General features: G+C 40.1%; 1 protein-coding gene across 2 annotated transcripts in view; it reads right to left on the bottom strand.

The window, feature by feature from the left end:
* Positions 1-13,400, bottom strand: part of LOC122558904 (inter-alpha-trypsin inhibitor heavy chain H3-like) — a 90,785-nt gene that overhangs the window by 5,047 nt on the left and 72,338 nt on the right. For both annotated transcript variants that reach the window (XM_043707838.1, XM_043707839.1), the window contains 3 exons: positions 7,682-7,795; positions 6,234-6,435; positions 695-867 (listed from right to left, as the gene is read on the bottom strand). In XM_043707838.1, coding sequence (XP_043563773.1) covers positions 695-867; positions 6,234-6,435; positions 7,682-7,795 — 489 coding nt within the window. The remainder of the gene's footprint in view (positions 1-694; positions 868-6,233; positions 6,436-7,681; positions 7,796-13,400) is intronic.

Here is a 13,400-nt window from a genome sequence, read left to right as displayed (position 1 = left end):
CAGAAAAGATTTACAAGGATGTTGCAGGGTTGAAGGATTTGAGCAAGAGAAGAGGTTGAATAGACTAGGACTGTTTTCCCTGGAGCGTTGGGGGCTGAGGGATGACCTTGTAGAGGTTTATAAAATTTTGAGGGGCATGGATAGGATAAATAGATAAAGTCTTTTCCCTGAGGCTGGGGAGTCCAGAATTAGAGGGCATAGATTTAGGGTGAGAGGAGAAAGGTATAAAAAGAACTCAGGGGCAATTTATTCATGCAGAGGGTGGTACGTGTGTGGAATGAGCTGCCAGAGGAAGTGGTGGAGGCTAGTACAATTGCAACATTTAAAAGGCAGCTAGATGGATATATGAATGGAAAGGGTTGGAGGGATATGGGCCAGGTGCTGGCAAGTGGGACTTGATTGGATTGGAATATCTGGTCGGCATGGACGAGTTGGACTGAAGGGTTTGTTTCCGTGCTGTATGTATCTCTATGACTCTAAAAGATGATGCAGAGCACGATTTGATAATGCTAGGACTGAGAATCAAAGCTTGGTTGAAATTTTTAGCAGTATCTAGAGAAAAGATAGCAGTATCTTGGAGAAAACGCAGAAAACTTCAGGGTGAAAATACCAGAGGTTAGGGACTGGCAGCTCAAGGAGAAGCCATTAGTGGTAGTATGTTTATCTATGAGCAATTAATGAAGTGAATACATACCAAGTAATCCATGAGTCATACTTGAAAACCTGTGGCTATCAAGTGTATAAAATCCCAGAAAGTCTCTGTGCAGAGGGTGATTTTTCCAGACGCGATGCAGCACAATAACAAATGTTGCATCATCTCCCATTGTTAGTGTGAGATTCCTTTCTTTTATGATTGAAATTGAGAAGCTAGAAAATAAATGTTAGAAATGATAAATTATATTGTATATAAATTTTAAAATACTGAATATTGAATCTATGCAAATCATTCAATTATCTATTCCGATAATCCATTATTAATAATCTTTATATGCATTCATAAAGACCTACTTTAAATAGTGTCTGTTGTAACTTCCTCACCCTGCACCACTGAATGTGGGCAAGGATAATGGTTCCATTCTGATTTGTTAGTCTATTTATCTGTAAACAGATATATTTCAAAAAGAAAGAGTTGCACTGGGAGACCTCAACATTGACACCGGACCCCATGAAGTCTCAAGAAATAATGTGACATCTCCAGTTGGAAAGGAAGACACTGCAAAGAAATCTCCTTCAGCTTATCGTCTTATACCCACTATCCCCCCACCTCACTACTCTCACTTCCTGCCACTAAAGGGACAAGAGCATAGAACTTACTCTCGGTGGCACTTCAGCAACAATTACCAAGAGTTGCTGAGTTGCACCACCAGTTAAAAAGTCCTAAAAGATACACGTTAGGTTTGCAGGATGTGATGAGGGAACCAACAAAAGGGGGAAAAAAACTTACTTCATCTTATGCTCATCAATCTAATTGTCATGGATGCATCTATCCAAGACAGTAGGAGTGACCACTGCACAATCCTTCTGGAGATGAAGTCCTGTTTTCGCATTGAGAATGCCTTCTGATATGCAGTGTGGAACTAGCACAATGCTAAACTGGCTAGAATTCAATCATATCTGACAAATCAATGAGTATCCATAAGGTACTGTGAGCTATCAGAAACAGCAGAATTGTACTCCAACAAAATCTGTAACCACACGGCCTGACATGTCTGCCACACTATCATTGCCATCAGGCTGATGATCAACCCTAGCTCACTGAGGAGTGCAAAGGAGCTTGTCAGGAACAGCACTAAGCATAAATAAAAATGAGTTGTCAACTTGGTGAAGCTATAACACAGGAATTCTTGCATGCTGAACAGTGGAATCAGCATGCAACAAAGTCGGTTAATTCCATAGCCAAAATATCAAAGTAAAAAGGAATCTGGGTATCCTTGAACACCAGTCAATAAAAGTAGACAGGCAGATGCAACAAAAAATTAGGAAGACAAATGGTATATTGGTGGTCATTGCAAGTGGACTTAATTTCAGAGGTAGAGATGTCTTACTACACTTATATGGTGGTATTGGTGAGATGACACCTGGAGTATTGCATGCAGTTATGTTCTTCCTTCCTAAGAAAGAATATACTTGGGATTGAGCAGAGGTTCAGCAGGCTGATATTGGAGATGGCAGGATTGCACTATGAAGAAAGATTGATTTGACTGGGCCTAGTATTCACTAGAGTTTAAAAGGATATGAGGAACTCTGATTAAAATGTACAACATTCTAGCGGGACTGAACAAGGTAGATGTAGGGAAGGTGGTTGGGGATTCTAGAACCAGGAGTCACAGTGTTTTAGGTTACTAGGGCTGAGATGAGGAAAGATTTCTTCATTTAAAAAGTAATAAACCTATGAAATTCTCCACAACAGAAGGCTATGGCGATCAAGCCTTTGAATAAATTCAAGAAAAAAATTAATAATTTTTTGATTTTGAAGTAACCAAGGGGTACGTGGAGTAAGCAAGGATATGACATTGGTATATAAGATCAGCCTTGATCATATTGAATGTCATGGCAGGTTTGACTGGCCTACTCCTGCTCTTAATTTCTTTGTTTTATTTAGATTAAATCTAAGTTCTATAGTCATGTTGCATTCAGACCTTGTGAACAGTTAAACAGATAGCAAGAGGAGCCTCCGCAGATATCCTATCCTTAATAATAGGAGAGCCAGCAAAACACAAAGCTGAAATATCTGCATCCATCTTTACCCAGAAGTAGCAAGTGGATTATCTTGGCCTTCTCCTGAGACCACAGTATCACAGCTGCTAGTCTTTAGCCAATTTGATTAACCGCATGTGATATTAAGAAACAGCTGAATGTACTGTATACTGCAAAGGCCAAGGATCCAAGCAATATTCTGGTAACAGTACTAAAGCCATGCTCCAAAAGGAACTCCACCTCCAACTTTCAGTATAGCTATTATACTGGCATCTACCCAGCAACATGAAAAATTGCACAGGCTCTACACACAAAAAGGAAGACATATCCAACCCAGCCAATTGCTGCCATAGAGTCATAGAGATGTGCAGCATGGAAACAGACCCTTTGGTCCAAGTCGTCCATGCCCACCAGATATCCCAACCCAATCTAGTCCCACTTGCCAGCACCTGGCTCATATCCCTCCAAATCCTTTCTATTCATATACCCATCCAGATGCCTTTTAAATGTTGTAATTGTATCAGCCTCCACCACTTCCTCTGGCAGCTCATTCCATACGCATACCACCCTCTGCATGAAAAGATTGCCCCTCAGGTCTCTCTTATATCTTTCCCCTCTCACCCTAAACCAATGCCCTCTAGTTCTGGACTCCCCCACCCCAGGGAAGAGACTTTACCTATTTACCCTATCCATGCCCCTCATGATTTTATAAACATCTACAATGTCACCCCTCAACCTCCAACGCTCCAGGGAAAACAGCCCCGGCCTGTTCAGCCTCTCCCTATAGCTCAAATCCTCCAACTCTGGCAACATCCTTGTAAATCTTTTCTGAACACTTTCAAGTTTCACAACATCCTTCCGATAGGAAGGAGACCAGAATTGCACGCAATATTCCAAAAGTGGCCTAATCAACTTCCTGTAGAGCCGCAACATGACCTCTCAACTCCTGTACTCAAAACTCTTGACCAATAAAGGAAAGCATACCAAACACTTTCTTCTCTATCCTATCTACCTGCGACTCCACTTTCAAGGCGCTATGAACCTGCACTCCAAGGTTCCTCAGCAAAGGAAGGATTTGTGAATGATGCTATAATGGCACTTAATCAGTAGTAACCTTTACATTCAGTCAATATAGGTTCTGTCAGGGCCACTGAAATCCTTTCCTTATTACAGCCTTTTTGAAAAGATGTGTAAAACAGCTGAGGGGAGAGAGTTTTCCTTGATATCAGCATAGCGTTTGACTGAGTATGACATCAAGGTGTCCTATCAAAACTGAAGTCCATGGAAATCAGGGGTAAATTCTCCAACTGCTTGGAGTCAAACTGAGCACAAGAAAAACAGTTGTCTTCTTAAAGGCCAATCATCTCAGTCCTAGGACGTCACAGCCGGGGTTCCTCATCTTCTAACCAGCCTTTTTACTAATGTTATTATGAACCTCTGGAGAATGCAGGACTTTAAACTGTGTCTCCTGGCTCAGAGGTAGGGATACTACTACTGTTCCACATGAGGCCTAGCCTTCCTCAGGCTGGTATCCTGGATGCAATTATTTTGAGTTGCTTCATCAATTGCTTTACTTCAATCATGAAGTCAGACATGGTTGGTTGCTAATGATAACACAATGTTCAGCATTATTATTGACCCCTGAGATACTGAAGCAGGCTGTGTCCATATTCAGCAAGAGTTTGTGCTGATAAATGGCTAGTAATATTCATACCACACAAGTGCCCTGCAAAGACCATCTCCAACAAGAGAGCACCTAACCGTTTCCCATCTACATTCCCTGGCATTACCATAACTAAAACCCCCAATGTCAACATCCTGGAGAACTGTCATTAACCAGAAACTGAACCTAACCAGCCATATAAGCACAGTGGCTATAAGAACAGGTCAAAGACGAGGAAGTCTGAGGTGAGTAATTCACTTCCTGTCTCCTCAAATGCTGTCAACCAACTTCATGGCAAGTCAGGAGTGAAGGCATACTTTTCACTTGCCTGGCTGAATGCAGCTCCTACACTTAGGAAGCTCAACACCATTCAGGATTCAGCAACCTACTTGATTGGTACCCAACCACCATGTCCAGCATTCACTCCCTCAATTGCAGCAGTGTGTATCATTTAAAAGATGCTCTGTAGCAGGTCGCTAAGGCTCCTTCAACACCACCAACTAAACATGCTACCTCTACCATCTAGAAGAACAAAACAGCAGATGCATGAGAGGATCACTACGTACAAGCATCCCTTGTGCAAGCTACACACCATCTTGACTTGGAACTATATTTCTGTTCTTTAATGATATGGAGTTACAATCCTGGAACCCACTTCCGAACAGCACTATGAGTGTGCTCAACCCAAGTGGATGTGAGAGAATCAAGACGACAGTTTGCTACCTTCTCACAAGAAAAATTAGGAATGGACAATAATTGATGTTCTAGCCAATGATGACCATATTCCATAAATGAATATTTAAACAAAGTGTCTATCTAACCATTTATATGGGTTGTAAACACCTGAGGCGTCAGAAGTGATCTTTGTGGCATTCCACAAATTATAGCCTGCTCCATTGAGAATATTCCATTTATCCTTACACTCTGCTTCTTCCATTAACCAAATCTCTATCTCTGCTAATACATTAAACCCAATTCTGTGCACTGCTTTCTGTCATATTAGCCCCCTGAATGGCACGTATTCAGTTATCTTTTGGAAAGTGAGGCATACCACATACCACATTCATTTACCTTTCCAGTTGCTTCCTCAAGAACTTGAATAAATGCAGCAAACAGAATTTTATCAAACTAGATTAAATTTGTCGGGTCTTCTAAATAAGTTGTTCAGAGTTCCTTAATAATAGGTCTGATTGACCTTACTTCAGGTTATTCTTATTCTTACTTTACTGTTTATAAATCTTCACTTCGAGCTGCTATTGCAGCGATATTACTATTTCGTTTTTTTATGCAATGGTGACATTTTGGTCATTCTTTGTATTTTTGCCAAGCTCTTTTCACCACATATAGAATCTATACAGTAAAGATAGAGGCTATTCGGCCCATTGAGTCTGCACTGACCCACCAAACTGCATCCTATCCTATCCCCCTAACCTCTTAGTCATAGTTAACTTACCTAGCCCTCACACCCCTGGGTACTACAGGGCAATTGAATATACCGATCCACCTAACCTGCACATCTTTGGACTGTGGGAGACAATTGGAGCAAACCCACACAGATACAGGGAGAATATGCAATCTCCATTCAGACAGTTGCCCAAGGCTGGAATCAAACCCTGGTCTCTCACGCTGTGAAGATGCAGTGCTAACTACTGTGCCACCGTGCTACACTATAACTAATATAACTTTAAAAATGCAAAAAAAACCAAAAAAAACCTATGTCTATGAAAGTGCATTCATATATAAAGTACTTTGACTTTGCAAAGCATTTTGTTAGAATCAAACCGCTTGAACATTTTCCTTCTTGGCTGTGTTTATATTTATGATGGCACCATTTAGTTCCAGAAATACAAACTATAAAACTGCACAACTGTACCTTTCTTTTGTTAAAGATGCAGTTGCTGACCAGGGGAAAACAATCTTATCTTCTCCATGAAATACTGTAATTGTTTTAGTTGATACTTCAACTTTAACATCCATTTTGTTGTTCACAATTCCAAACTTTCCAAAGTATGTATTTATTTTCTTGTTAATTTCTATTTTCTTCTCTCCAATCAATTCTCCATTTACTACAAAATCTGCATGAAAATGTCAAACATATTAATTAAAGCTAATTAATTGTCACAACAACAAATTACATTTTTGAAATATCACTTTTTCATGAAGCTAATAGATGAATCCAAATGATCATTATTGTGAATAGCCAGCAAGATTTTTCAAAGATCCCACAAGTAAAAATATGAGGAAATAATGAAGAAATAAACATCAAATAAATAATTCATAAGATTTGCATGAAATAAAAATACTTGGGCCACTTCATAAAATTATATACTTCAGGTTTACCAGGCTGATTCTGGGGATGGCGGGACTCACATATGAAAAGAGACTGACTAAGTTAGGATTGTTTTCACTGGAGTTCAGATGAATGAGGGGAGAATCTCATGGAGACTTGTAAAATTCTAACAGGACTAGACAGGATAGATGCAGGGACAATTTTCCAGAACCAGGGGTCACAGTCTGAGGATTTGGGGTAGACCATTTACAAAGGAGATTAGGAGACATGTTTTCACTCAAAGAGTGGTGAGCCTGTGGAATCCATTACCACAGGAAGTAGTTGATGCCAAAACATTGAATGTATACAAGAGATGGCTAGATATAGCACTTGAGGTGAATGGGATCAAAGGTTATGGGGAGAACGCAGGATTAGGTTATTGAGTTGGACAATCAGCCATAATCGTGATGAATGGCGGAGCAGGCTCAAAAGGCCGAATAGCCTCCTCCTACATTTCCTCATCTTTTCTTCTATTAGATTAAATGCTTTGCTTCAGATCATCGAATTCCTACAGTGTGGAAATAGACCCTTTGGCCTAGCAAGTCCACACTGACCCTGCAAAGAGTATCCCACCCAAACCCATTCCTGTACAATTACCCATGATTAACACACCTAACCTACACATCCCTGAACACTTTGGGCATTTTAGCATGGCCAATTCACCTAACCTGCACATCTTTGGATTGTGGGGGGAAACTGGAGCACCCAGAGGAAACCTACACAGACACAGGGAGAATATGCAGACTCCATACAGACAGTCACCGGAGTTTGGAATCGAACCTGGATGCCTGGCACTTTGAGGCAGCAGTGCTAACCACTGAGCCACCATGCCGATAGATATTCCTTTATCAGCCAGGAATGTGGGCACATCAAACAATAAAATTCTGCAAGGGTCAACTTTAATGTCATTATGATCTGTTAACTCAAAATGTTTCTGTTAAGAAGCTATTTTGTCTTTCCTTGAGACAACTTGTAACAAAGATTACACCTACCTGTATATGGATCTGTGACAAGATTTAGGATTGCTCCTGGTTTACCATCAATGTTGAAACAAATGGCATCACTATGATCGTTTATTGAAATGACAAAATGAGGATCACTGTCAACTTGAAAAGATGTCAAAGATGAAGTCATTGTCACTTCTTTTATGGACTGAAAACTTGTTATATGTAATTCAACTTCATACATTGTTACAACTGTAAAACAGTCTTGAATAAAAGCTAGGTATTTTCATTTGCATTTTCTGATGGCAGGGAGCCAGGATTTAAAGTAATTACCCTGTAATGAATCTTATGATGTGCCAAATAGAAATTGGCCTCTGGTAGGCCGTGGATATTAACAGTGATCAGAGTTTGGGCTTTAAAGGGACACAGTTTCATTTTTGAAGTAAAATAAAACAAAGAAGTCATTCAACACTAGCTTTTATCTCACAGGGGAAATCATCACATGCAATTGAGAAAGACAGAAAAATATGTGAATTGCCAAGAGATCTCTGGAAATGAAAATACACTGCAATTATGGGAGCAATAGTAAAAGCGTTTACAGCTATGTCTGAAGATCCTTCAGAGGACTAAAAAGTTCAGAAATAAAATGACTGCAGATGCTAGAAAGCTGATACAAAACTTTCTCTGGCAATATTGCAAAAATGTACGTATAGCAGCTTCAAACTTAGTCATATTATGATTATTTCCCAAAGGTCAGTCCAGTACATGATGCTTAAATTCCAGATGGTAAGTTGGAGGCAGTGAACAATATTTTTGAGCAAGTTACCAAATTAACAAACAAGATGAATCAATCCAGGATACCTTTACTATTGGTTCCATTCAGAAAATGTTAAAGAAACTTTGTAATAGGTTACTTCTCAAAATAGATTCCAGTGGTAACAGTGGGAATTTTAAATGCTGTCTTATGAATTGTCACAAACCTGACAGCCAAAATAGTTAATTAATCAAATTCAGTTGGGAATTATGCTACGAGTGGTGGCCCCTGCAATAGCCCCTGGGTCCATTACTCCTCTCTGTCTTTATTAATGACCTAGACAATGGCATTGGGAATGTTGTTTGTATGCTTGCAGATAGCAACAAAATCTGAACATGTTAAGACAGGAAAATTAGAATCAAAAACAGAGATTTAGATATGAAGAAATGCAGACTGCATAATGACAAAGGTCATTTAATCTAAATAAATGAAGTGACATGAATCTTGGTAAGGCCAACACAGTTTATGCATATACAAGCAGACAGATAAGGAACTGGAATTGGTCATTCCAGCACTAAGCCTGCTCCACAGTTCAATAAAATCATGGTTGATCCAACTTAGTTTAATACTGCCTTCCCCATAAAAAATTGACTCATTTGTTAGCCAAGAAAATACCTTCCTCTGTATCATTTGCAGGGAGTGGTACAGGTTGAGGGAGAAAAGTATGTTGCTGTTATAGAATAATAGAATCATACAGCATGGAATCAGATCTTTAAGTTCAACTAGTCCATGCTGACCATGTTTCTAAACTAAACTAGTCCCACTTGACTATATTTGGCCCACCTACATCCACCACTTCCTCTGGCAATTCATTCTACATATGGAATACTCCCTGTATAAAAAGGTTGTCCCTCAGGTCCCTTTTAAAACTTTCTCTTCTCACTCCCTAGTTTTGAACTCTTCCAATGTAGGGAAAAGATGCTTGTCATTCACCTTATCTATGTCCCTCATGATTTTATAATTCGGAGATGCCGGTGTTAGACTGGGGTGTACAAAGTTAAAAATCACACAACCAGGTTATAGTCCAACAGGTTTAATTGGAAGCACACTAGCTTTCGGAGCTTTTATAAACCTCTATAAAGTCACCCATCCCTCAACCTCCTATGCTCCAGTGAAAAAGGTCTCAGCCTATCCAACGTAATTCTATAATTTAAAACCTCCATTCCCAGCAACATCCTCACAAATCTTTTATGAATATTCTCCAATTTAATAATATCCTTCCTGTAATAGATGACAAGAACTGCTAACAGTACCCCAGAAGATGCCTCACCAACAACCTGTACAACCTCAACACGACATCCCAACTCCTATACTCAAAGAGCTGAGCAATGAAGGCAAGCATGCTAAATGCCTTCTTACCACGCTGTCTACCAGTGATGCAAATTTCAAAGAATTATGTACCTGAACTCATAGATCTCCTGTTATCATGACCATTGATTATAACCCTGGGACAATTTATGAACATATTGAACTTTCAAATGCAACATGTGTTTTTAAATATCCAGAGGGAAATGGGGGTATACTGGTAATGTTATTGGACTAACAATCTGAAACTCAGGCTAATGGTCTCGAGACATAAGTTTGAATTCTACCACAGCAGATGGTTGTGATTGAATTCATAAAATGTTTGGATAATTAAGCTAGCCTAACAGCAACCATGTCAATTGTCATAAAAACAATGTCCTTTGGATAAGTAAATCTGCCATCCTTTCCTGGTATGGCCTAAATGTGACCTCAGACCCGTAGTAATGTGGAAGATGTGGGTAACTACAGATGGAGAAAAATGCTGACCTGGCTACCTTCGGCCTCATCCCATTAGCGATATTTAAGAAAGAGAGATGCAGCCAAAAGATGATTGATAAATTTAGTGGATATCTGGAGAGGAACACTGGAGGAAGCAGGAAGTTATCAAGGGATCTTCATAGGGAGAAATATGTGACAAAGTGAACTATAATTTCCCGTGAATATTTCAGACTATGATCATGATAGGCAAAAACAGCAGTCTGGACAACAGGTGTGTTTGTGTTTTTGCCTTTTAAGAATACATTCAGGATAGGAGTTAAAAGTCTGCTTGTATCTGCTAGTAGGCTTTTATGTTTGCATATTCCAGTGGGCTGAGATACTTGTGTACTAATCTGGGCTTGATACGAATGTGCTGTGAAAGTCACAGTAAACAAACCATCCAGTAGTCTCCCCTGCATTGAAGGTAAATGAATCTCTTGCACTGCTGGTGAGAACCAGTCAGCAAGCCAGTTCAAAAAGAATAGGACAAAAGAACTTAAGCGAACTTGCACAGCCAAGAATCTTGAAACTGACTGCTCGACTACCTATGTTCCACTATCCAAAGAGTAACAAAAATTACAAAGGATAGACCCAACATCCATAGTTAACTAGTTAACTAGGAATGTTAACCACAACGTCAAAATTAAATGGAAATGCATATGATTTTGCAATGACAAGTGGAAAATCATAAGATTGAAACAGAATATTAAAAAATATGCAAGATATGACCAAAAACTTAATAAGCAAGGAAAAACAACAGCGTGAGAGAAACCTTGCCAGAAATATGAAAATAGATAGTAAGAACCTCTATAAACATTTTAAACAAAGAATTGAGAACTCGAGCATTAGTCATAGAGGAAATAAGAATGGAATGAAAGTTAATAATGAAAACAAGGAAACAGCAGATGAACAGATATTTTGCATCAATCTTCACTATAGAGGATAAAAATAATATACCAGAAGCAGCAATAAATCATGAAATGGAAGAGAGTGAGGAACTCAGAAAATCACACGAAGCAGAGATTTAGTAGTAATAAATTGTTGGAGCTACAGGTTCATAAATTCCCAAATTCTTTTATAAATGGCTGCCCCAAGGTACATCAGGCCACTGTGTCCACTATGGTCACTAACCTCATTTCATCTGTTGATCTCCCCCCGCCTCTGCCTTGAAGCACATAGTCTCCAAACCCACTTAGCTCACTTCTACCTCCTTCTTAAAATCTACAAACAGGACTGCCCGGGCAAATCCATTGTTTCTGCCCATGCATGTCCCATAGAACGCTTCCTATCTCGATTCAATTTTTTTCTCCCCTTGTCCAGTCCCTTCCCACTTACATCCACAATTCCTCTGATGCTTCACGTCAGTTTCAGAATTTCCAGTTTGTGGGCTCCAGCCCCCTCCTCTTTACCATGAATGTGTAATCCCTTTACATATTTATCTCCCAGCAATATTTCAGTATTCTCCACTTTATCGTGGAAAAAAAGGCCTGAACTATCCCCATCCACCACCATCCCCCTCCACTTGGCCAAGCTCGTCTTCACCCTGAAGAACTTCTCATTTAACTCCTTTTGCTTCCTTCAGGTCAGAGGGGTAGCCATGGGTACCCACATGGGTCCGTAATGCCTGTTTCTTTGTGGGGTATGTGGAACATTTCTTATTCCAGTCTTATTCCGGCCCTCATCCACAACGTTTTCTCTGTTATATCATTGGTGCTGCTTCTTTCTCTTGTCTATAATGGGAAAGTTTTATCAATTTCACTTCCAGTTTTTACTCCACTCTCACCTTCACCTGTCCATCTCTAACTGCTCTCTTCCCTTCCTCAACGTCTCTGTTTCCATTTCTGGAAGTAGGCTGCCCACCAATATCCACTACAAACCAACTGACTCCTACAGTCACCTTGACCACACATCCTCACATCTTGCTTCCTGTAAAGACTCTATTTCATGCTCTCAATTTCTCTGTCTCTGTTGCATCTGTTCTGATGATACCAACTTCGACAAGGGGGCCTCAGAAATGTCCACTTCTTCCTTAACCAAGGATTCCTCAACACCATAATTGGCAGGGCCCTCTGCTGTGTTCAACCCATCTGCCGCACATCAGCCCTCATCCCCTCCATTCCCTCCCACAACAGTGATAGGGGCCTCTTTGTCCTCACCAACCCAACAGCATCCACAACCAGAGGACCATTAGCCACCATTTCTGCCATTTTCAGTGGGATGCCACTACCAGATACATATTCTCCCCGTCAATCCTCTGCAAGCACCTTTTCCTTATGGACACCTGGTCCACTCCTCCTTTATTCCCAATGGTGGCAGCGAGAGGTGCCTTCTGGCCTCCTTATCTGAGGAAGATGTTCTTGCAATAGAGGGAGTGCAGTGAAAGTTTTCTGGAATGATTCATGGGATTACTGGAATGATGAATAAGGAGATGTTGAATCAGTTAGGATTATATTCGCTGCCATTGGGAAGAATGAGAAGCTATTGAATTGAATTGAATTTATTGTCACATGTACCAAGGCACAGTGTAGCTCACAGAAACCTATAAAGTTCTAACAGGACTAGACAAGGTGGATCTAAGAGGGATGTTCCTGTTGGCTGGGGAGTATAGAACCAGGATCACATGCTAAGGATGTGGAATAAACTATTTAGGACTGAGATGGGGAAAGGTTTCTTCATGCAGAGAGTGATGAGCCAATAAAATTCACTTCGGGCATAAGCCCTTCATCAGGATGAAGGGCTTATGCCCGCAATATTAATTCTCCTGCTCCCCGGATGCCGCCTGCCCTGTTGTGCTTTTCCAGCACCATACTCTCGACTGATCTCCAGCATCTGCAGTCCTCACTTTCTGTCAAAGGAATTTGCTATCATAGAAAGCAGTCAAGGTCAAAAAATTGTTTTCAAGGTAAGGTTGAATACAGTATTAGAGGCTCATGGGATCAAAGGATAGAGGTGAAAGGAGGAATAGGCTATTGAGTTGGATGATCAGCCTATTCCTGCTCCTATGCTCTGTTTGTAAATTTTCTATGCAACCAAAGTGGAGAAATTGTAGCTAAAGTTGATAAGATATTAGATTGTATTGGCAGAACTATGCAATGAAAATTAAATAAAATAATTTTGTCACAGTAAGTTCCTAGCATGGGTTATGTGAAGTACTTTGTCCACATAATGAAG

This window comes from Chiloscyllium plagiosum, chromosome 18 (assembly GCF_004010195.1).
Source record: "Chiloscyllium plagiosum isolate BGI_BamShark_2017 chromosome 18, ASM401019v2, whole genome shotgun sequence".
Taxonomy (NCBI): domain Eukaryota; kingdom Metazoa; phylum Chordata; class Chondrichthyes; order Orectolobiformes; family Hemiscylliidae; genus Chiloscyllium; species Chiloscyllium plagiosum.
The sequence above is the reverse complement of the archived record's forward strand: the minus strand, read 5'-3'. Positions and strand labels throughout refer to the sequence as shown.